At 39.2% G+C, this 17,772-nt stretch overlaps 2 protein-coding genes across 2 annotated transcripts in view; both read left to right on the forward strand.

Moving 5' to 3' along the window:
* Positions 1 to 17,772, forward strand: part of CSMD1 (CUB and Sushi multiple domains 1) — a 1,877,909-nt gene that overhangs the window by 1,060,040 nt on the left and 800,097 nt on the right. The gene's annotated exons all lie outside the window — the stretch shown is intronic.
* LOC121489795 (X-ray repair cross-complementing protein 6-like) lies at positions 13,564 to 15,646 on the forward strand. The gene has a single exon (XM_041753150.1). The coding sequence runs from the start codon at positions 13,595 to 13,597 to the stop codon at positions 15,419 to 15,421; it is 1,827 nt and encodes a 608-aa protein (XP_041609084.1). The 5' UTR covers positions 13,564 to 13,594; the 3' UTR covers positions 15,422 to 15,646.

Genomic DNA, 17,772 nt, shown 5'->3' on the forward strand with positions numbered 1-17,772 from the left:
AGAAGATCCTCTGTTCCCTGATTGAAAGGCAAGTTCATGGGCTTCTGGGAAAACTGGTCAGAAAGACTGTGATATCATCCTCACTGTGTTTTCATTTCTCTCCTCCCTAAACCATCACAATTTACTCAGCATTCAGCAAACTCGTACCTATGCAAGGACCATCCCACATATTTGATACAGCCCTAAGTTTATGTTGGCTCTGCGCCCTCTATGCAAAGTTAAGTATTCTTTTTCCATGTCATTACCTCCCCATCTTTTTCATTGTCCTGTTGGGCATACATGAAGGTTTGGTTGTCTTTCTCTTGGTTTGTTATGGCAATAACATCATCTCCTAGTGACAGTCATAGGGCCAGGAATATAGTCGATGATCAATAGATATCAGAACAGTCAGGGGGAATGTCTAGTCTTTTATTGTGTAGAAAACTGCCATCAAGATGTTAAAAGGAACTCTGGTGTTTCATATATGTCTGATATTTCATAGGAAGAAGAGAAGCCAAAACCCAAACCACCGGAATTATTATCATATAGAATTCATTCTCATTCATGAAAATCAAAATGGGATTCAGGAAATATCCTGACTGGAGAGAAGGAGCCATGTCAAAATGTTGCCTCCCCCAAAAGGGTAGGAAGGAGCGAAGGATGCAGAAACCGGCACATGCATGATGTGCCTCAGAGGCAGCCCTTCTACGTCTGGGTGTGGGTAAGAAGGGATGAAGATGGAGGAGCCTTTCCAGGGAAGGTGTAATTATATAGCTATGACAGCTCCTCACCCATTGGTGTTGGAGGGCTAGATGAAATGGGGGAAAACTGTTATCAAGAAAGAACACTGAATTAATTAACAGAAAATCTTGGTTCCCTTCCTGGCTATGGCACTTAATAGCGATGTGCTTGACCCCAGCAGTACAACAGCTGGTCATGCTCACTTTTCTGAAATTCAAAATCAGGAAGTGGGTTAGATGATGTTTATAGGGTCCTTTTCAGCCTCAAACAGAAGTTGCTTTGCCCAGAGAAGCGAGGAGTAGTGCTTGGCCTTCTGACCCTTTGTTTATTTTTGAAATGGAAATGAGAACACTTGTCCTCTATTGATCCAGATGAAAGTGCTTTGAGGCTATCAAGTAATGGGATATCCATATGATGTGATGGTTCCAGCTTATTGGCAGGGGATGAACCTTAAATTTCCAAGAGCTGCCTTCTTGAGTGCGTGATGGAAGCTGGTTCTAAGAGTGACCCTTCTATGTCAGTGTATGTACATCACTACTCTGTGTTAAAAATCTCCTACAGACCTGTGAGCTGGGAATCCTTTCTATAATTGCACAATTTTTAAAGGAAGAAGGGAAATATGTGAGCACAAAACACTGAAATTAATTATGAAGCATAGAGAGGGATCGCCAGAGGTGGGTTTATGACCACTGAAAACTGCCAACCTGCTGTAAGGTTAGCAGTGTAGCTTAATTACAGATAATTAAGGCTTTAAAATTCCACCTGTACCTACAATTCTTATGATTCTGGATTCACAGAGCATCTTAGAGGACAATTTACTTCAGTTTATTCTTATTTATAGTAGGCATCTGGTTTGATCTATATTGGACATCTATTTTTCCCATCACCAGGTGTCTGTTGACACCTTTGTAAAGCTGTTCTCTAACTTTACTTTTTTAAAAAAAAGATTTTATTTATTTATTCATTAGAGACAGAGAGAGAGGCAGAGACACAGGCAGAGCGAGAAGCAGGCTCCCTGTGGGGAATCTGATGCAGGACAGAATCCCAGGACATTGGGGTCCTGACGGAGCCGAAGGCAGATGCTCAACCACTGACCCACCCAGGCGTCCCTCTGACTTTCCTTTAAGAGCACATTCTTTTCTCTGTGGTTTGTGTAGTCGAGTACACTCACAATACCCCAGGTCAAGGCCCAAGGCGGGGCAACACTGCCACTCACTTCTAGCTATCCCACAGCACATAGGACACCAGGCAGACCATTCACTGCCATTGTAGGCACCAAGAGATCGATAAAAGTATTTGTTTTGCTTAGAAAATGGTTGAATTTTTCTTTGCTATATTTGAAAGAGAAAAAAAATGGGTTTGCTGCTGCAGGGACAGTTGAGAATACCAAGGAGAGAGGTATTCTCCTTGACAAAAGCTGAGCCAAGAGACAAAGCTATGGGGACATTGCTTGAGAACCCAGAAAGCAATATCTGGGCCTCATCCTCTTCTAGGGTTTCTAGTCACACCATCTGACACATTCTTCATTTTTCCTTAAGCTGCTTTGGCAGAAGGTTTTGGTCATTTGAGACCTAAACAGTCTTAGCAAAAGGTACACTGGTAAGAGTTAAGGAAAGTGCTTTCTTAGTGTTTCTTTGAGACATTTGGACCTTAACCCCAAGTCAGTGATTGATGATGTTTTAGTAGGTTTTTGTGCTTAGGTTGGAAAAAAAATTTCCATGAAACATTTCAAGGTTTTCAGTCACTAGGATGAATTAGTGAACCTTGATGTAATTATTTCCATAAAAGAATACAACAGATCCACTTGCCAGAATATTTGTTTTATATTCCCATTCATTTGATATTCATGCAAATTAAAGTAGTGATGGTTCTGATTCAGAGACAACATACAAATAATATTTTTTCTCCTACACAGAAAATATAAGAATGGAAAGTTCATAGAAGAAATGAAATAATAATCCAGTGATGTCTTTGGGGGTCTAGAATCTCACAGGATACATCTCTGAGTTTTGCCCACCATAAACATTGTGTATGTCGGTTTGTTTTCTGAACACAGTATGGATGCCAGATGCTAAGATATTTAAGTAAAGGAAAAACTAAGGAGTTGCCACACTTAAATATTAATTAAAATGCTTCACAATGATGTGACTGGATTACAACATGACAGTCCTTTCATCATGGCTCATGTGGTTTTATAACACTAAAAAAACTACTATAAGGGAAATAGTTCAAAAGTTAAGCTGAAATTCAACTATACTTGAAATCTTGCTTATGAAGGAATAAAAGCTTACTCCATAAATGACCAAGACAGGAAATGCATTAACTAACCAATCTGTTTACCGTCCAGAGTAGAAAAGCAATAAAAGAAGAGATGATGAAGCATGCAGATGACAACAGGAGCTCTTTGTTATCCCAGTAGACCCGGGATACCCTGCATCCCCTCCGTTCTTGCCTATTTTAATTAACCAAGGGTCAATCAATAGTAGCCATTGAATTAACTGCCTTTCCTTGGAGGTTGCAAAGAGTTTTGAAGCATGTATTCAATCAGTTCCCAAATTAGCCAACGAGGACCAGTTTAATGGCATGCCAGTTCTTTTGTGGTCATGATAATGTGTTTTGTCTTTTTTGATAACATCAGGTATCTATCATGGTAAAGGGAAGAGGCAGTGCAATTCTGTGGGAGGAAATTTGGAATTAACTCTTAGGTTCCTTAACGGAGTATGGTGACACCATTTAAAAATCAAAGGTTTTACAAAGGTGCATATAGAAACAAACCCCTATTTTCAGCTAGTTTTATTTTATTGACTGGACAATTTCACAGAGGTTCCCACAGAATTTTTTTAACACAATCGCACTTCAAAGGAATTCAGGACACTTGAAGTTTAACATCCTTACCAATAAAAAAAAAAAAAAAAAGAGAGAGGGAGAAGCTATGTTGTCATCATTAATAAAGCAAATCAAATTGCAAGTACACATCAGCAAATCTGTAAATATATTCGTTGGCCCAAGAGTTTATGTGATATGACAATGCAGGATCAGATATCCCACAGGTGCATTTGATTATGCAAATTATTTGAAATAATTAAATGATCTGAGCAATTGAGGAGGCTATATTTTCCTTAGAGTTTCATATAAGGAATATTTTGATTAATTCTGTGAGCACTATGTTCACTCCACCTCCTATGCTTTGAAACTGTGTATGAATTCAAAGAGGGACCAGGATGAATGTGAAGATTGATTGATCTAAACACCCCTAATACAACAGAACGGAAAAGTACCTACAACTCAATTTAACAATTTCAAGACCGTTTTAAGACATGATTCTTCAAACTGCCTGTGTCCTATAGGGAAGTTAACATGTTATTTAGGGACAATTCTCAAAGTGGCTCAAAAGCCCTATTCTTGCCTAGATTCAACTTTTTTTCCTCACCAAATTATCTATCTCAGAGAGGTAGGGCGATGGGGGAGGAAGGCGATAGGAAATGACATCACTCTACTAATGCCTTCCATTATTGACTAAACGTGGAGTCTACTTGTCTTCTTTAATGCTTGGAAATTGTGTGTTTTCAATCAAACACGTTAAGAGGAAAAATGATTACTCCCCGTTTTTGCTGCTGTTCTTGCTACGTCTCTGCTCTCAGAACCATTTGTGATAAGTCTCTTGAAAATTTGACATATATGACTTTTACTTAAGTAAAAAGACAGCAATTTAACAGATTTAGACAACAGAATAAAAATAGCTATAAAACTAAACTGATAATTATTATCATGTAAAATGCTCCAAAGAAAGAGCTACAGGTCAGAGCCAATTTTGGTCAATATCTACCATCTCAGCCTCCAGCTCCCATTGTTGCCAGAGTTTATGGCAATATGGGAGCTTCACAACACTTGAGATGCAGTTCCTGGCACATCCTTTTAGTTGCATTTGGAATAGAAATGAGATTTTTCTTACTCAGTTCTGAAATTCTGCATCTGAATCAAAAGTCTAATCCTTACTACCATTGTTCCTGCAAAATAGAACCTATTATCTGATCAAGGACATTTTCAACTCCAAAATCTTCCTCTTTTGTTACATACCATATCAGAGACTAAACACCCTCCAAATTGTCACAGAGTAATAGAATTGGCATGAACTGATACCTTTGTACACTCAGCATAGTCCCACAGCTCAGTACTTTTCAACTGTGGGTGGTTTTGCAACCATCCTCTCTTGGGGCACATATGGCACTGGCTAGAGAGAAATTTGTGGTCATACCTGAGTGAATGCCCCTGGAATTTGGCAGTAGAGGCCAAAGATGCAACTAAATATCCCATAAGACACAAGACAAACCCCATAAACAAAGAATTAGCCAATCCAAAAGGTCAGTGGTGCCATGGTTGGGAAACCCTGTCAGCCCCATGACTGTTGGTAATTTGGGAGTGGTGGTCCTATCTTACACACGAATCTAAAACCTGCATTTTTTTGTTTCCCATTCTGCCACTCTTTTTATTTGTAATTTTATGATTACTTCACACTGTTTCTAATACTACAAAGAGACATTACTAGAAAGACTCATTTATGCTAATTATTCAAAACTATAGCAAAAAACAAACAGAATGTTCATTACTTCTGAAGCTAGTCATCAAGTAAATATGATCTTGGAAGATATAAAAGTCTTCCTGGGGAAATGATTAATTGTGGTTACACACTATCTTTTTAATTTATTTTTTATTTATTTTATTTTTTTAAGATTTTTATCTATTTATTCATGAGAGACTCGGAGAAAGAGAGGGGCAGAGTCACAGGCAGAGAGAGGAACAGGCTCCATGCAGGGAGCCAGACATGGGACTCAATCCCATGACCCTGGGGTCACGCCCTGGGCTTCAGGCGATGCTAAACCGCTGAGCCACTAGGGCTGCCCTACGATATCTTTTTTAGATTAAAAGTCCAAAGACACTTAAATATTTCCTGATACTGAGCAAGACATTTTCTAGAGGATAATTCAAAATAGGAGGTAGTTTCCTTAATATTTCTCTCAGATAAGGTGGTGGTAGCTCTTATATTTCAGCCACTGGTAATCATTGTAGTTCTTTATTTTACTCTTCTATTCAGTTTTATAGGAACATAGAGAACTGTGAAATCTGGGGAAAATGTCTGAGGACATGTGAGCCTGAAAACAGGAGAAAGAACAATGAATGTTGTTCTCTGTTCATCTACTCCTGGAAGGAGTCACGCATGATGTGCACCCATGAGGGGTCGGGGAATGCCATGATAACTTATAAATGGTAAATTTAACTGTATTAAGATAAATTATGTTTATAGTGTAGATAACTGACATGGAGACAGATTTTCCCAGTCCCTTGGATTTCTGTGCAAATACACAAGGGAAAGTCTAAAATATGTGTATGCTATTCTTTAAGCATGATAGCGATGAAATGAGGGGAAAAATGTGGTTTTGCAAAAACTAGCAGTGCTTTGAAATTATATAAGAGATTCTAAAAAGTCTAGATCTGATAGACAATTCAGAAATCATGTTTAAAAAAAAAAAAACTAGACTACCCACTCCCATCCTCTTATCACTGATCATGACTTTTTTCATATTCTGGATTCATCTAACACTGTCTCTTTGAACTTAAAGATTCTCACACAGATTACGGAAGGTCATAAAAACACATTGTTCCTTTGATCTATAGTAGTGAGTCAGTGAAAGTGTCTCAAGAGGCTAAATTCTAGCCTTTGAATCACAGCATGTGGCAATGAAATTAAAGCCAGCTTTACTCCACACTTATTAAACTAAATTATCGTCAAAAGTAAATGGAAAGAGGAAAAAAGAGAAATAATTCATTGGACTAGAAATTTCATTTATTCCTCCAATAGGTTTGCTGATAAAAGCATTACAGAATCAAACTTTAAAAGTCAGTAAGATGTTGTCTGCATTATTAGGTCTTACTGGGTCATCTCTCTTCAGGAAAATTCTTGCGTTCGTGATAAACTTCCCAGTTGTATTTTTCCTAGTCTGCCTTTGAACGGAATTTAAATAACACCAATTATAATTCAGATCCTGTTTTCAGGAAGAAGTGCCATATCCAGCTAACATAGTTATATATAAGTGGGTCAGGAAGCTCCCTCTCTTCCTGAAGTTATAAGTAGTGGTGGATTAGAATAGACATGGTTTGCTCTTTGGGGTTATTCAAAAATGAAAAAAAAAAGTGCATGAATATAATAAGCAGATTAAACAAATATTTGATAATATAAAGGAACCAATTAACAGAAGTATATGTTATTTAAACAATGCCTAGTTAAGTACTTCATAAGACCATATAACTGCAGTTACTGATCCTACTGAACTCTTTGTATATAGAAAATTTCCCCACCTTGAAGTCAAATCCATCTCTAGGTCCTACTTTCCTTATCATCAATACCTCAGGCTCAATATCTAAGAAAACGCAATTTAAAAAATCTTCCTGTCTCATTCCAGAATCAAGAAGAATCACATTATTTTATATAGCAGGGGAAATAATATACTTGATCCCAGCTACGGTATAAACTTCTTTCTCCTAAATTAAGTTGTAGTTCACTCTCCCCACAGTCTGCCTCATCTCTACATAATCCTTCTCCTGGGCAGTGACCCAGGAAGAAAATAATCCAACAGATACATACACAAATAGCCCCAAACCGTGCTTCTGAGTATTGCACAAGAGAAGAGAGGGAGTCATGAGGGAAAAGCAGCAGCAAAGTGAGGGAAGAGACTCTTCCTCAAGGTCAAGCAGATGACCTTAATGATGAGGAGCATGTAGCCCATTGACCCAAAGACCAAAGTTGTTGAATCTTCTGTACCCAGGGTCTCAAACCACAGCAGAGGGGAGATGCAGCTGGCATTTTAGGGAAGCACCCTCCTATCAAGGCCTAAGTGGACTTATCCACTTTGGGAAGGGTTCTTGAGCCTCCGTATCAACAGTTAGGTGGAATAACCTTCTGGGAAAAGGAGTAGAAAAGATTCCAAATATTTAATAAACTCATTCATCTGCCCATGCCAGGTCCAGTTTTCAGTGTCTGAATTGCGCACGCACCCCACAGCTTCATGCTCAGTGTGTTAAAGATAATAACGTGTCCTCTGAGCTGTAGACAGGAAGCTAATATTAGAGAACTGGATTTTGCTGGTGTGCTCTGTATCCTTATGTATGTTTAGAAAAAAAAAAAAATTCAACATTTTCCACTGAGGCTCAAAGGTAAAACTGTTGATCATTCTGTGTAAGGTGGGGATGGACTGTGTAGGCAATCTGGCACTGTTTTGTTCCCTGAGGCAAACCTGTGCAGGCTTCAGACTCCTAATGACCCAGTATGAAGACCAGGGCTTCAGGCAAGGGCACCACTTCCTTTGGCTCTCACGCCATCCCAGCTGCCATCCACCCCGATCTGCTCCTCTGTGGAACTGTGCAGCCCCCCGATCCAAGCACACCTTTCCTATCTGTTCAGAGTCACAAAATGTGGTAGAGATTCATTCACACAGTTTTTAAAAAACTTCCTGTGAAAGAGGTGAAGACTTATTGTAATGGAAACTTCTGCATATTTAGGCTTGGAAGGAGGTTGAAGTTTTAGGAAAAAAGGGGGAAAAAAAACACCTATTATTAATTAATTAAATTATTCATCCCCTATTAATTGAGCTCATTATATGTGCCAAGTACACTCTCAGGCAGTAGAGATACAATAGTAATTAGACAGCCCAGGGCTTTACCCCGAAGTGGTGGACAGAGCAGCAGGGCCGGAGATGTTATAGATGTGCGAGGAGCGCTGTCAGACGGGAAGCATGGGGCACCCGGGGACCACACGATAGAAGACCTGGCCTCCCCTCAAGCAAGCAACAATGATCTTTCAAGAGAAGTGACATTCAATACAGCAAGCGAGACAGAGAACACAACAAATGAATTGAATCAGGAGAGACATAGGTCTTAAAACACCCCCGGCATGATCCCAAACACATCCACGTCCCTCTCATTCTTTAAGCCACTTGTGTCACTGTCACTAATGACGAGGTCCCTTCTATGATTTAACATTCTCGCTCACACTTTCCTCCTGTAAATGTGATGATAGTATAAACACTGTGCATACATGTGCTTGGGCGTGGGTACACACACACACACACACACATACACATGCACCCTTCTGGTTAGGATTTGGCAGTTTACAAATTTTAGAAGAGGTGGAAAAGGTGACAAGGTGATTTAACACTCCTTTTTTGAGACCATGTTTGACAGTTACCCCTGCTGCAGGAAGAGATACGGGGTCGGTTATTATAGTGAGGCGGGGTAGGGAGACGAGGAAGGAGAGCTGGGAGAGAGGTGCTGAGCTCCACGGCGGAAAGGGACCAAATATCTGCCAACGATTTCGATGACAGTGACTCTAATGTCTTCCTAGGCTGACTGTATTTACAACCCCCTTTTGTTGTATAGGCAAGCATCCCTGCTTTAAACTTCTAGTTAGGAGGAACCTATTTTCTCCCAAAGAAATTGCTACAGTAATTAAAACAGAATGGTCCTGGCAAAGGGACAGGCATGCAGACCAATGGAACATAGCAGACAGCCAAGGAATAAAACCATTCATCTATGGTCAACTGATCTTCGGCAAACGTGCCAAAAATACTACAATGGGGACTGGCCAGATGTTGGGAAAGCTGGATATCCTCATGTAGAAGAATGAAACTGGCTCTCATTTTAAACCATAAACAAAGGTCAAAGTGGATTAACAATTTAAACTTTAAGTCATAAAACTACCAGAAGAAAATATAGAAGAACCCAAAGCACAAATAGCAGAAGTAAAATTAGACAGATGGGACTTCATCTAACTAAAAAGCCTCCACCACTGCAATGGTAACAGTCAAAGAGTAAAAAAAGTAGCTTTCAGAATGGGAGAAAATATTTGCAATCATAAACCTGATAAGAGACTAATATCTAAAATATGTTAAGAAACTCTTTCAACCCAATAGTAAAAACAGACAAAAACAATCTTTAAAAAATGAGCAAAGGACTTTCTGTAGAAGACAAGGTCATCAACCACGTGAAGAGATGCTGCATCATTCCTCATTAGAGAACAGGAAATCAAAACTAAGGAGACATCACCTCACACCTATTAGAAGATCATTTTCAAAAACCACAGATCAGTATTGGCAGGAATGTGAAGACATGAGAACCCTTGTATATTGTTGGAATGGATGTAAAATGGAGCATTGTTGCTTTGAAAAATCACTAGGCAAATTTCTCAAAGATTATAAATAAAACCAGCATTTCATTCAGCAATTCCACTTGATCTTTGTCTGTAGGAAGCAGCCAGCTTCTCAAAGTGAGATCTGCACTCCCATGTTCAGTGCAGCATTATTTATAATAGCCAAGAGATGGAAACAACCTACTTGCCCACTGACACATGAAGGGTAAAGAAAATGTGGTATACGCATACAACAGAGCAGCATCCAGCCTTCAAGGAGAGGGGAATCCTGCCATTTGTGGCAATATGAATGCACCTGGAGAACATTATACTAAGCAAAATAAACTAGTTGTAAAGGGGCAAATATTGTATGATTTTACTTATATGGATTCTCTAAAATAGTTGAGCTTACAGAAACAGAAGAGTCCAGTGGTAATTGCCAGGACCTGGGAGGAGCAAGGGGAAAAAAAAAAAAAAAAAGTTGTTCAATGGATAAAAAGTTTCAGTATGAAAGACAACCAAGTTCTAGAATCTCAGTGTTTCTACAGAAAGAATATCATCCAAGATGATATCCATATTCCTAAAAGACATCGCAGGATACATGAAAACATTCGGGGTGTGCTCTGGCCTTCCACGTCCTTCCAAGTGCTGACTGTTTTATTTCCCTCAGTCAACACACAGCCTGATTAGTCCCGGTCTTCTGAGTCCCCACCTCCTTCACCTGCCACCTGCTTTACTACATTCACACCATGATTTATGTCCTCTCATGGACTTCCTCCTGGGCATGGAGCATCTTAAAATCCTGAGTTTAGGATGGCATCAAACGTTCAATATGGGTTTGTTGACAACCAAGAACATATGAATGATGGATTCAGGAAATGGGACTGTAGGTTTATTTTGGATTAGCTATTTAAAAGTAAGAGCCTGTAGCATTTCAGATGGTGTATCTAAAACTTGAGCTGGGTTAACTCATTGTAGAGTGCAAATAAAGACGTCCTGACATCCCATTACCCTACTAAGCGGCATTGGAACCAACTCAATACGTGCCTAGGCTCCTTTCGGTTATGAAGGCTGAGTCAGCTGTAGACACAATTCAGCATCAATCTTCTGGGATGCATATGGTCATGGAAGAGCTTTCGAGAAGAATAAATAGCCTGTGATATTATGAGCTTTTTAAAAATAACTGATTGTATCTATTTGAGAGAGAGATTGAGAGAGTGAGAGAGCACAAGCAGGAGGAGCAGCAGGGAGAAGTAGGCTCCCCACTGAGCAGGGAGTGCCATATGGGGCTTGATCCCAGGATCCTGAGATCATGACTTGAGCTGAAGGCAGACACTTAACTGACTGAGCCACCCAGGTGCCCCTATTATGAGCTTTTTATACAAATGCTCATTATCTCACAGATGTAAACTGTTGTCTATGATTTCAGAGCCTTTTTTTTCTCTTTGCAGTGTAAGAGTGATCACAGTTGGCAACATTGTTATGAATCATTCATTTAGGTAAAGAACTAAATAGCTGAGAACTTCAAAATGGTTCAATTTTGCCACATGTCCAGAATCTTTTTCTCCAAAAAATCTCCTGTTGTATATGTGATAGAAATCCAGCATTACACAGTATTGTCGTTTTTAATCCTGGTTCCATTATTTAGCAGAGAGTTAAATATCCTTAGATTTCAGGAAGAGAGGTTGACTACTTTTCTCATGGGGACATTTCAGGATGGAATTGTATCTTTTTTTTTTTTTTTTTTTTAAGTAGGCTCCACACTGGGTGTGGGGCCTGAACTCATGACCCTGAATTCAAGACCTGAGCTGAGATCAAGTGTCAGACACTTAACTGACTGAGCCGCCCAAGTGCTCCTTTATTTTTTAATTAATGTTTTTTCATAATGCATTAAGTATACTTATGTGTTTTGTTCTCTAAAATATTTTGCCAATCTTAAATATAAACATATTTTAAAGATTATTTTGATAATGATAATTTTTAAACTATCTTAATGTACTAAAATGTTTATCATTGCAAGCCTCCATTACCGTGGAGAATTAAATACTTGGGGTTTTACATCTGCCTTTCAATTTATACTAGTATTATACAAACAGCTCAAAAGATCTAATTAAGTCCAATGACACCTGTGCCCCTGATAAATATCACCAAACTTTCCTTTTATTCAAAGGCCCCTTTTGCTTCACCTTCATTTTGGTTTTGGATGGTTTGTAAGGTGTGGGAATAGAAGTGTAAATGTGAAACTAGTCTCCTGTTTCTGAAGAAATATTTCCTTCACCAGTAGAATAAAGCATTGCATTGGAAATATCTGTAGTTTGGGAGACTATGTCTAATTTGACAAAGTTGTTGATTTATTTGAGAAACGAATTCTAAAAAAAAAAAAAAAAAAAAAAAGTCAATTCCTTTCCTTAATTACATTTTTCCACAAACCAGCACACACACAAAAAGCCTATGAATTCTGTGAGACTTTCAGGTACTCTGTACAATGTTTTTCAAATAATAACAAGCAATTTCCCTCCCAAGGCTCAAAGCTGTAAAGCTTCCAATAAGAAATATAAATAGACGTTATCATCATATGTACCTTTTTCTTCCCCTCCAGAGGTGCAATGTCCAATATTGCAACCACTAGCCACATGTGGTCATTAACTGTTGAAATGTGAGGAATCTGAATAGACATGCATTGTAACTGTGAAAAACAGTACGGGTTTCATTGACTTAGTAGGCAAAAAGAAAGTAAGATTTTAGTAACATTTTTATGTTGGTCATATGTTGAAATATTTGGTGTATATTGGATTAATAAAATTTACGTGGAAATTAATTTCACTTTTTTAATTCGGCTACTAGAAAAATTACTATTTATGTATGTGGCTCACAATATACTGTATAGCATTGCTCTAAAGACTAAACATGGATACTAGCAAATATTCTCAGCAAGATACTAGCAAATCAAATCTAACAGTACATTAAGAGAATCATTTACCACGATCAAGTGGGATTTATTACTGGGCTTCAAGGTGGTTCAATATTCAAAAATCAATCAGTGTCTCAATATCAAGGCCATATACAAAAGACCCACAGCTAACATAGTCCTCAGTGGGGAAAAACTAAGAGCTTTTCCTCTACCATCAGGAACAAGACAGGAATGTCCCTCTCATCGATGTTATTTAATATAGTACTGGAAGCCCTAGCCTTAGCAATCAGACAACAAAAATTAAAAAGCATCCAAATTGGCAAGGAAGAAGTCAAACTCTTCTACACCATTTTCAGGTGACAAAATAGTATGTGGAAAACTCAAAAGACTCCACCAAAGTTGCTAGAACTGATACACAAATTCAGCAGTCGTAGGATATAAAAATCAGTGTACAGAAATCTGTTGCATTTTTATATACCAATAATGAAGAAGCAGAAAGAGAAACTAAGGAATCAATCTCATTTACGTCTGCACAAAAAATAAGATACTTAGGTATAAACCTAACCAAAGATGTAAAAAAAAAAATCTGTACTCAGAAAATTATAGAAAACATATGAAAGAGATTGAAGATGACACAAAGAAATAGGAAAACGTTCAATCCTCATGGATTGGAAGAACAAATACTTTTAAAATGTCTATACTACGCAAAGCAATCTACACATTTAAAGCAACCCCTATCGGTCCAAATTGATCTCTTCCTTGTGCCTCAGTGAGCAATAAACAATATGTCAGGCTGGGAGTCTTATTACAAAAACGAGGGCGATGAAGAAGAAGAGCAAGAAGACGGCCTTGAAGCCGGTGGAGAATACACATATTCAGGAAGAGATAGTTTGATTTTTTTGGTTGATGGTTCTAGGGCCATGTTTGAATCTCAGGGTGAAGTTGAACTGACTCCTTTTGACATGAGCATCCAGTGTATCCAGAGTGTGTATACCAATAAGATCATAAGCAGTAATCAAGATCTCTTGGCAGTGGTGTTCTATGGTACTGAGAAGGATAAAAATTCAGTGAATTTCAAAAATATTTACCTCTTACAGGAGTTGGATAATCCAGGTGCTAAACGAGTGCTTGAGCTTGACCAGTTTAAGGGGGAGCGGGGGAAAAAACATTTCCAAGACCTAATTGGCCATGGATCTGACTACTCACTGAGTGAGGTGCTGTGGGTGTATGCCAACCTCTTTAGCGATGTCCAGATTAAGATGAGCCATAAGAGGATCATGCTGTTCACCAATGAAGATGACCCCCATGGCAATGACAGTGCCAAAGCTAGCAGGGCCAGGACCAAAGCTGGGGATCTCCGTGACACAGGTATCTTCTTGGACTTGATGCACTTGAAGAAACGTGGGGGTTTTGACATATCCTTGTTCTACCGAGATATCATCAGCATAGCAGAGGATGAGGACCTAGGGGTTCACTTCGAGGAATCGAGCAAGCTAGAAGACCTGTTGAGGAAGGTTCGTGCCAAGGAGACCCGGAAGCGTGTGCTCTGCAGGTTGAAGCTTAAGCTCAGCAAGGATACTGCACTCACTGTCGGCATTTATAATATGGTCCAGAAGGCTGTCAGACCTCCTCCGGTGAGGCTTTATCGGGAGACCAATGAGCCAGTGAAATCCAAAACCCGGACATTTAATGTAAATACGGGCAGTTTGCTTTTGCCTAGTGACACCAAGAGATCTCAGAACTATGGGAATCGTCAGATTGTACTAGAGAAAGAGGAAACAGAAGAGCTGAAACGCTTTGATGAACCAGGTTTGATTCTCATCGGTTTCAAGCCCTTGATAATGTTGAAGAAGCACCATTACCTGAGGCCCTCCCTGTTTGTGTACCCTGAAGAGTCCTTGGTGAATGGGAGCTCAACCCTGTTTATTGCTCTGCTCACCAAGTGTCTGGAGAAGGAGGTCATGGCAGTGTGCAGATACACCCCCCGTCGGAACATCCCTCCTTATTTTGTGGCCTTGTTGCCACAAGAAGAGGAGCTAGATGACCAGAAAATTCAGGTGACACCCCCAGCCTTTCAGCTTGTCTTCTTACCCTATGCTGATGATAAACGCAAGGTGCCCTTTACTGAAAAAGTCATGGCAAACCCAGAGCAGATAGACAAGATGAAGGCTATTGTTCAGAAGCTCCGACTCAATTACAGAAGTGGCAGCTTTGAGAACCCAGTGCTGCAGCAACACTTCAGGAACCTGGAGGTGCTGGCTTTGGATTTGATGGAACCCGAGCAGGCGGAGGATCTGACACTGCCTAAGATTGAAGCAATAGATAAAAGACTGGGCTCCTTGGTGAATGAGTTTAAGGAGCTTGTCTACCCACCAGATTACAGTCCTGAAGGAAAAGCTCCCAAGCGGAGACAAGATGATGAAGGTCTTGGAAGCAAAAGGCCCAAGATGGAGTTATCTGAAGAGGAGCTGAGGGCCCATGTCAACAAGGGCACGCTGGGTAAGCTCACTGTGCCCATGCTGAAGGAAGCCTGCAGGGTGTGTGGGCTGAAAGGCGGGTTGAAGAAGCAGGAGCTGCTGGACATACTCACTAAGCACTTCCAGAAGAACTGACCAGCCAGCCAGCCACCCTTCTGCACTACAGCCAGGCTGCCTAGTTTTGTTCTCATCAAGTTAAAATATGTTTCTCCTGAACCAGGAAGAGTCTGCCTGATAAAAGTCAAGAACCTTACACTTATGGACCTTACATTTAGTGGAGACTTTCTGTTGCCATGGAGACCGCATAGTCCTCCCACTTTGCTGTGCTTTACTGTCTGAATAAAGATCCCTAACTTTGTACTATAAAAAAAAAATAAATAAAAAATAAATAAAGCAACCCCTATCGAAATACCACCAGAGTTTTACACAGAGCTAGAACCATCCTAAAATTTGTAGGAGCTGAAAAAGACCCCAAATAGCCAAAGCAATCTTGAAAAAAAATAAAAATAAAACTGAAGGTATCCCAAATCCTGACTTCAAGCTATATTACAAAGCTAGAATCATCAAGACAGTATGATACTGGCACAGAAACAGACACATGAGTCAGTGGAATAGAAGACCTAGAAACAAATCCACAACTATATGGTCAACTAACCTTTGAAAAGGCAGAACAGAATATCTGGTGGGGGAAAAAAAAAAGACAGTCTCTTCAACAAATGGTGTTGGGAAAACTGGACAGCAACATGCAAAAAAGTGAAACTGGACCGCTTTCTTATAGCATACACAAGGATGAATTTAAAGTGGATGAAAGACCTAAATGTGAGGCAGGAAACCCTCAAAATCCTCGAGAAGACAGGAAGCAATCTCTTTGATATCAGCAATAGAAATTTCTTACAAAAAATGTCTCCCAAAGCAAGGGAAACAAAAACAAACAACTACTGGAACTTCATCAAAATAAAATCTCCAGCAAAGTGAAGGAAAAAAAAAAAATCAGCAAAACTAAAAGGCACCCTATGGAATGGGAGAAGATATTTGCAAATGACATACATGGTAAAGGGTTAGTATCCAAGATTTATAAGGAAGTTATCAAACTCGACACTCAAAAAACAAATAACCCAGTTAAGAAATGGGAGGAAGACACGAATAGATACTTTTCCAATGACGACATCTAGATGCCAAATAGACACATGGAAAGATGCTCAACATCAGTCATCAGGGAAATACAATCAGAACCACAGTGAGATCCACCTCACTCTTGACAGAATAGCTCAAATTAACGCAGGAAACAAAATATGTTGGCAAGGATGTGGGGAAAGAGGAATCCTCTTATACTGTTGGTGGGAATGTAAACTGGTACAGCCGCTCTGGAAAACAGTGTGGAGGTTCCTCAAAAATACAACTACTGTATGACCCAGCAATTTCACCACTAGGTATTTCCCCAAAGGATGCCAACATCTTGATTGGAAGGTGGCACATGCACTCCGATGTTTATAGCAGCTTTATCAACAATAGCCAAATTATAGAAATAGCCTAAATGTCCATCGGCAGATGTATAAAGACATGATATGTATGTATATATGTGGTATGTAGTGTGTGTGTATATATACATTAAAAACATTTATATTTTATATTTATTTTATGAATATATACTCAGAAGAATGAGATCTTGTCATTTGCGAGGACATATATGGATCTAGAGAGTATAATGCTAAGCAAAATAAGTCAGTCATAGAAAGACAAATCCCATAGGATTTCACTCAAATGTGGAACTTAAGAAACAAGAGATAAACAGGGGAAGGAGGAAAAAAGAGGGTAGGAAACCATAAAAGCCTCTTAATTTTGGAGAACAAACTGAGGGTTGATGGAGGGATGATGGGTGGGGATGGAATGGGTGATGGGCCTTAAGGAGGACACTTGTTATGCTGAGCACTGGGTGATATACGTAAGTAATGAATCACTCAAGTCTACTCCTGAAAAACATATTAGACTATAAGTTAACTAACTAGAGTTTAATATTTGAAAACAATAAACTAATGGACCATTGAGTAAATGGTACCACTTGACACAGGCTTTAATAAAATAGGAATTCTAAAGATTTTAGTGTTGTTCTAGTACTATAAAAAGACTGATGTGTTTTGTGTTTTTTTGTAAACTACTATTTAATACTGATGATGATTTTTAAGTTTTAAACACTTGAAATGTGCTAAAATGCTGGTGCTCTTCTTTTGTGAGACTCCATGGTAATAGGGGCCCTTGGGTATGTTTTCTTCTTCCAGGAATTTCTCAGGAAGGTCTTTTAGAAGGAAGCATTCTAGTTCTTTTTAGCATATGTGGTGGGTCAAATTTTAAAGATTGTTTGTTCACTGAGGGAACAGTAAAAATAAATGGAAAAAAATCCACATGGAAAAGAGTTGAGAAGCACCTTCCTCAGGGGTATTAGGGAGGGTGTGTGGCTGTGAGATGGGTGGTGGGGTTTCATTTATTTA

The sequence above is a fragment of the Vulpes lagopus genome, chromosome 4 (assembly GCF_018345385.1).
Source record: "Vulpes lagopus strain Blue_001 chromosome 4, ASM1834538v1, whole genome shotgun sequence".
NCBI lineage: Eukaryota > Metazoa > Chordata > Mammalia > Carnivora > Canidae > Vulpes > Vulpes lagopus.

Coding starts and splice junctions, on each gene's coding strand:
- LOC121489795 (XM_041753150.1), top strand. CDS start 13,595: ATGTCAGGCTGGGAGTCTTATTACAAAAACGAGGGCGATGAAGAAGAA.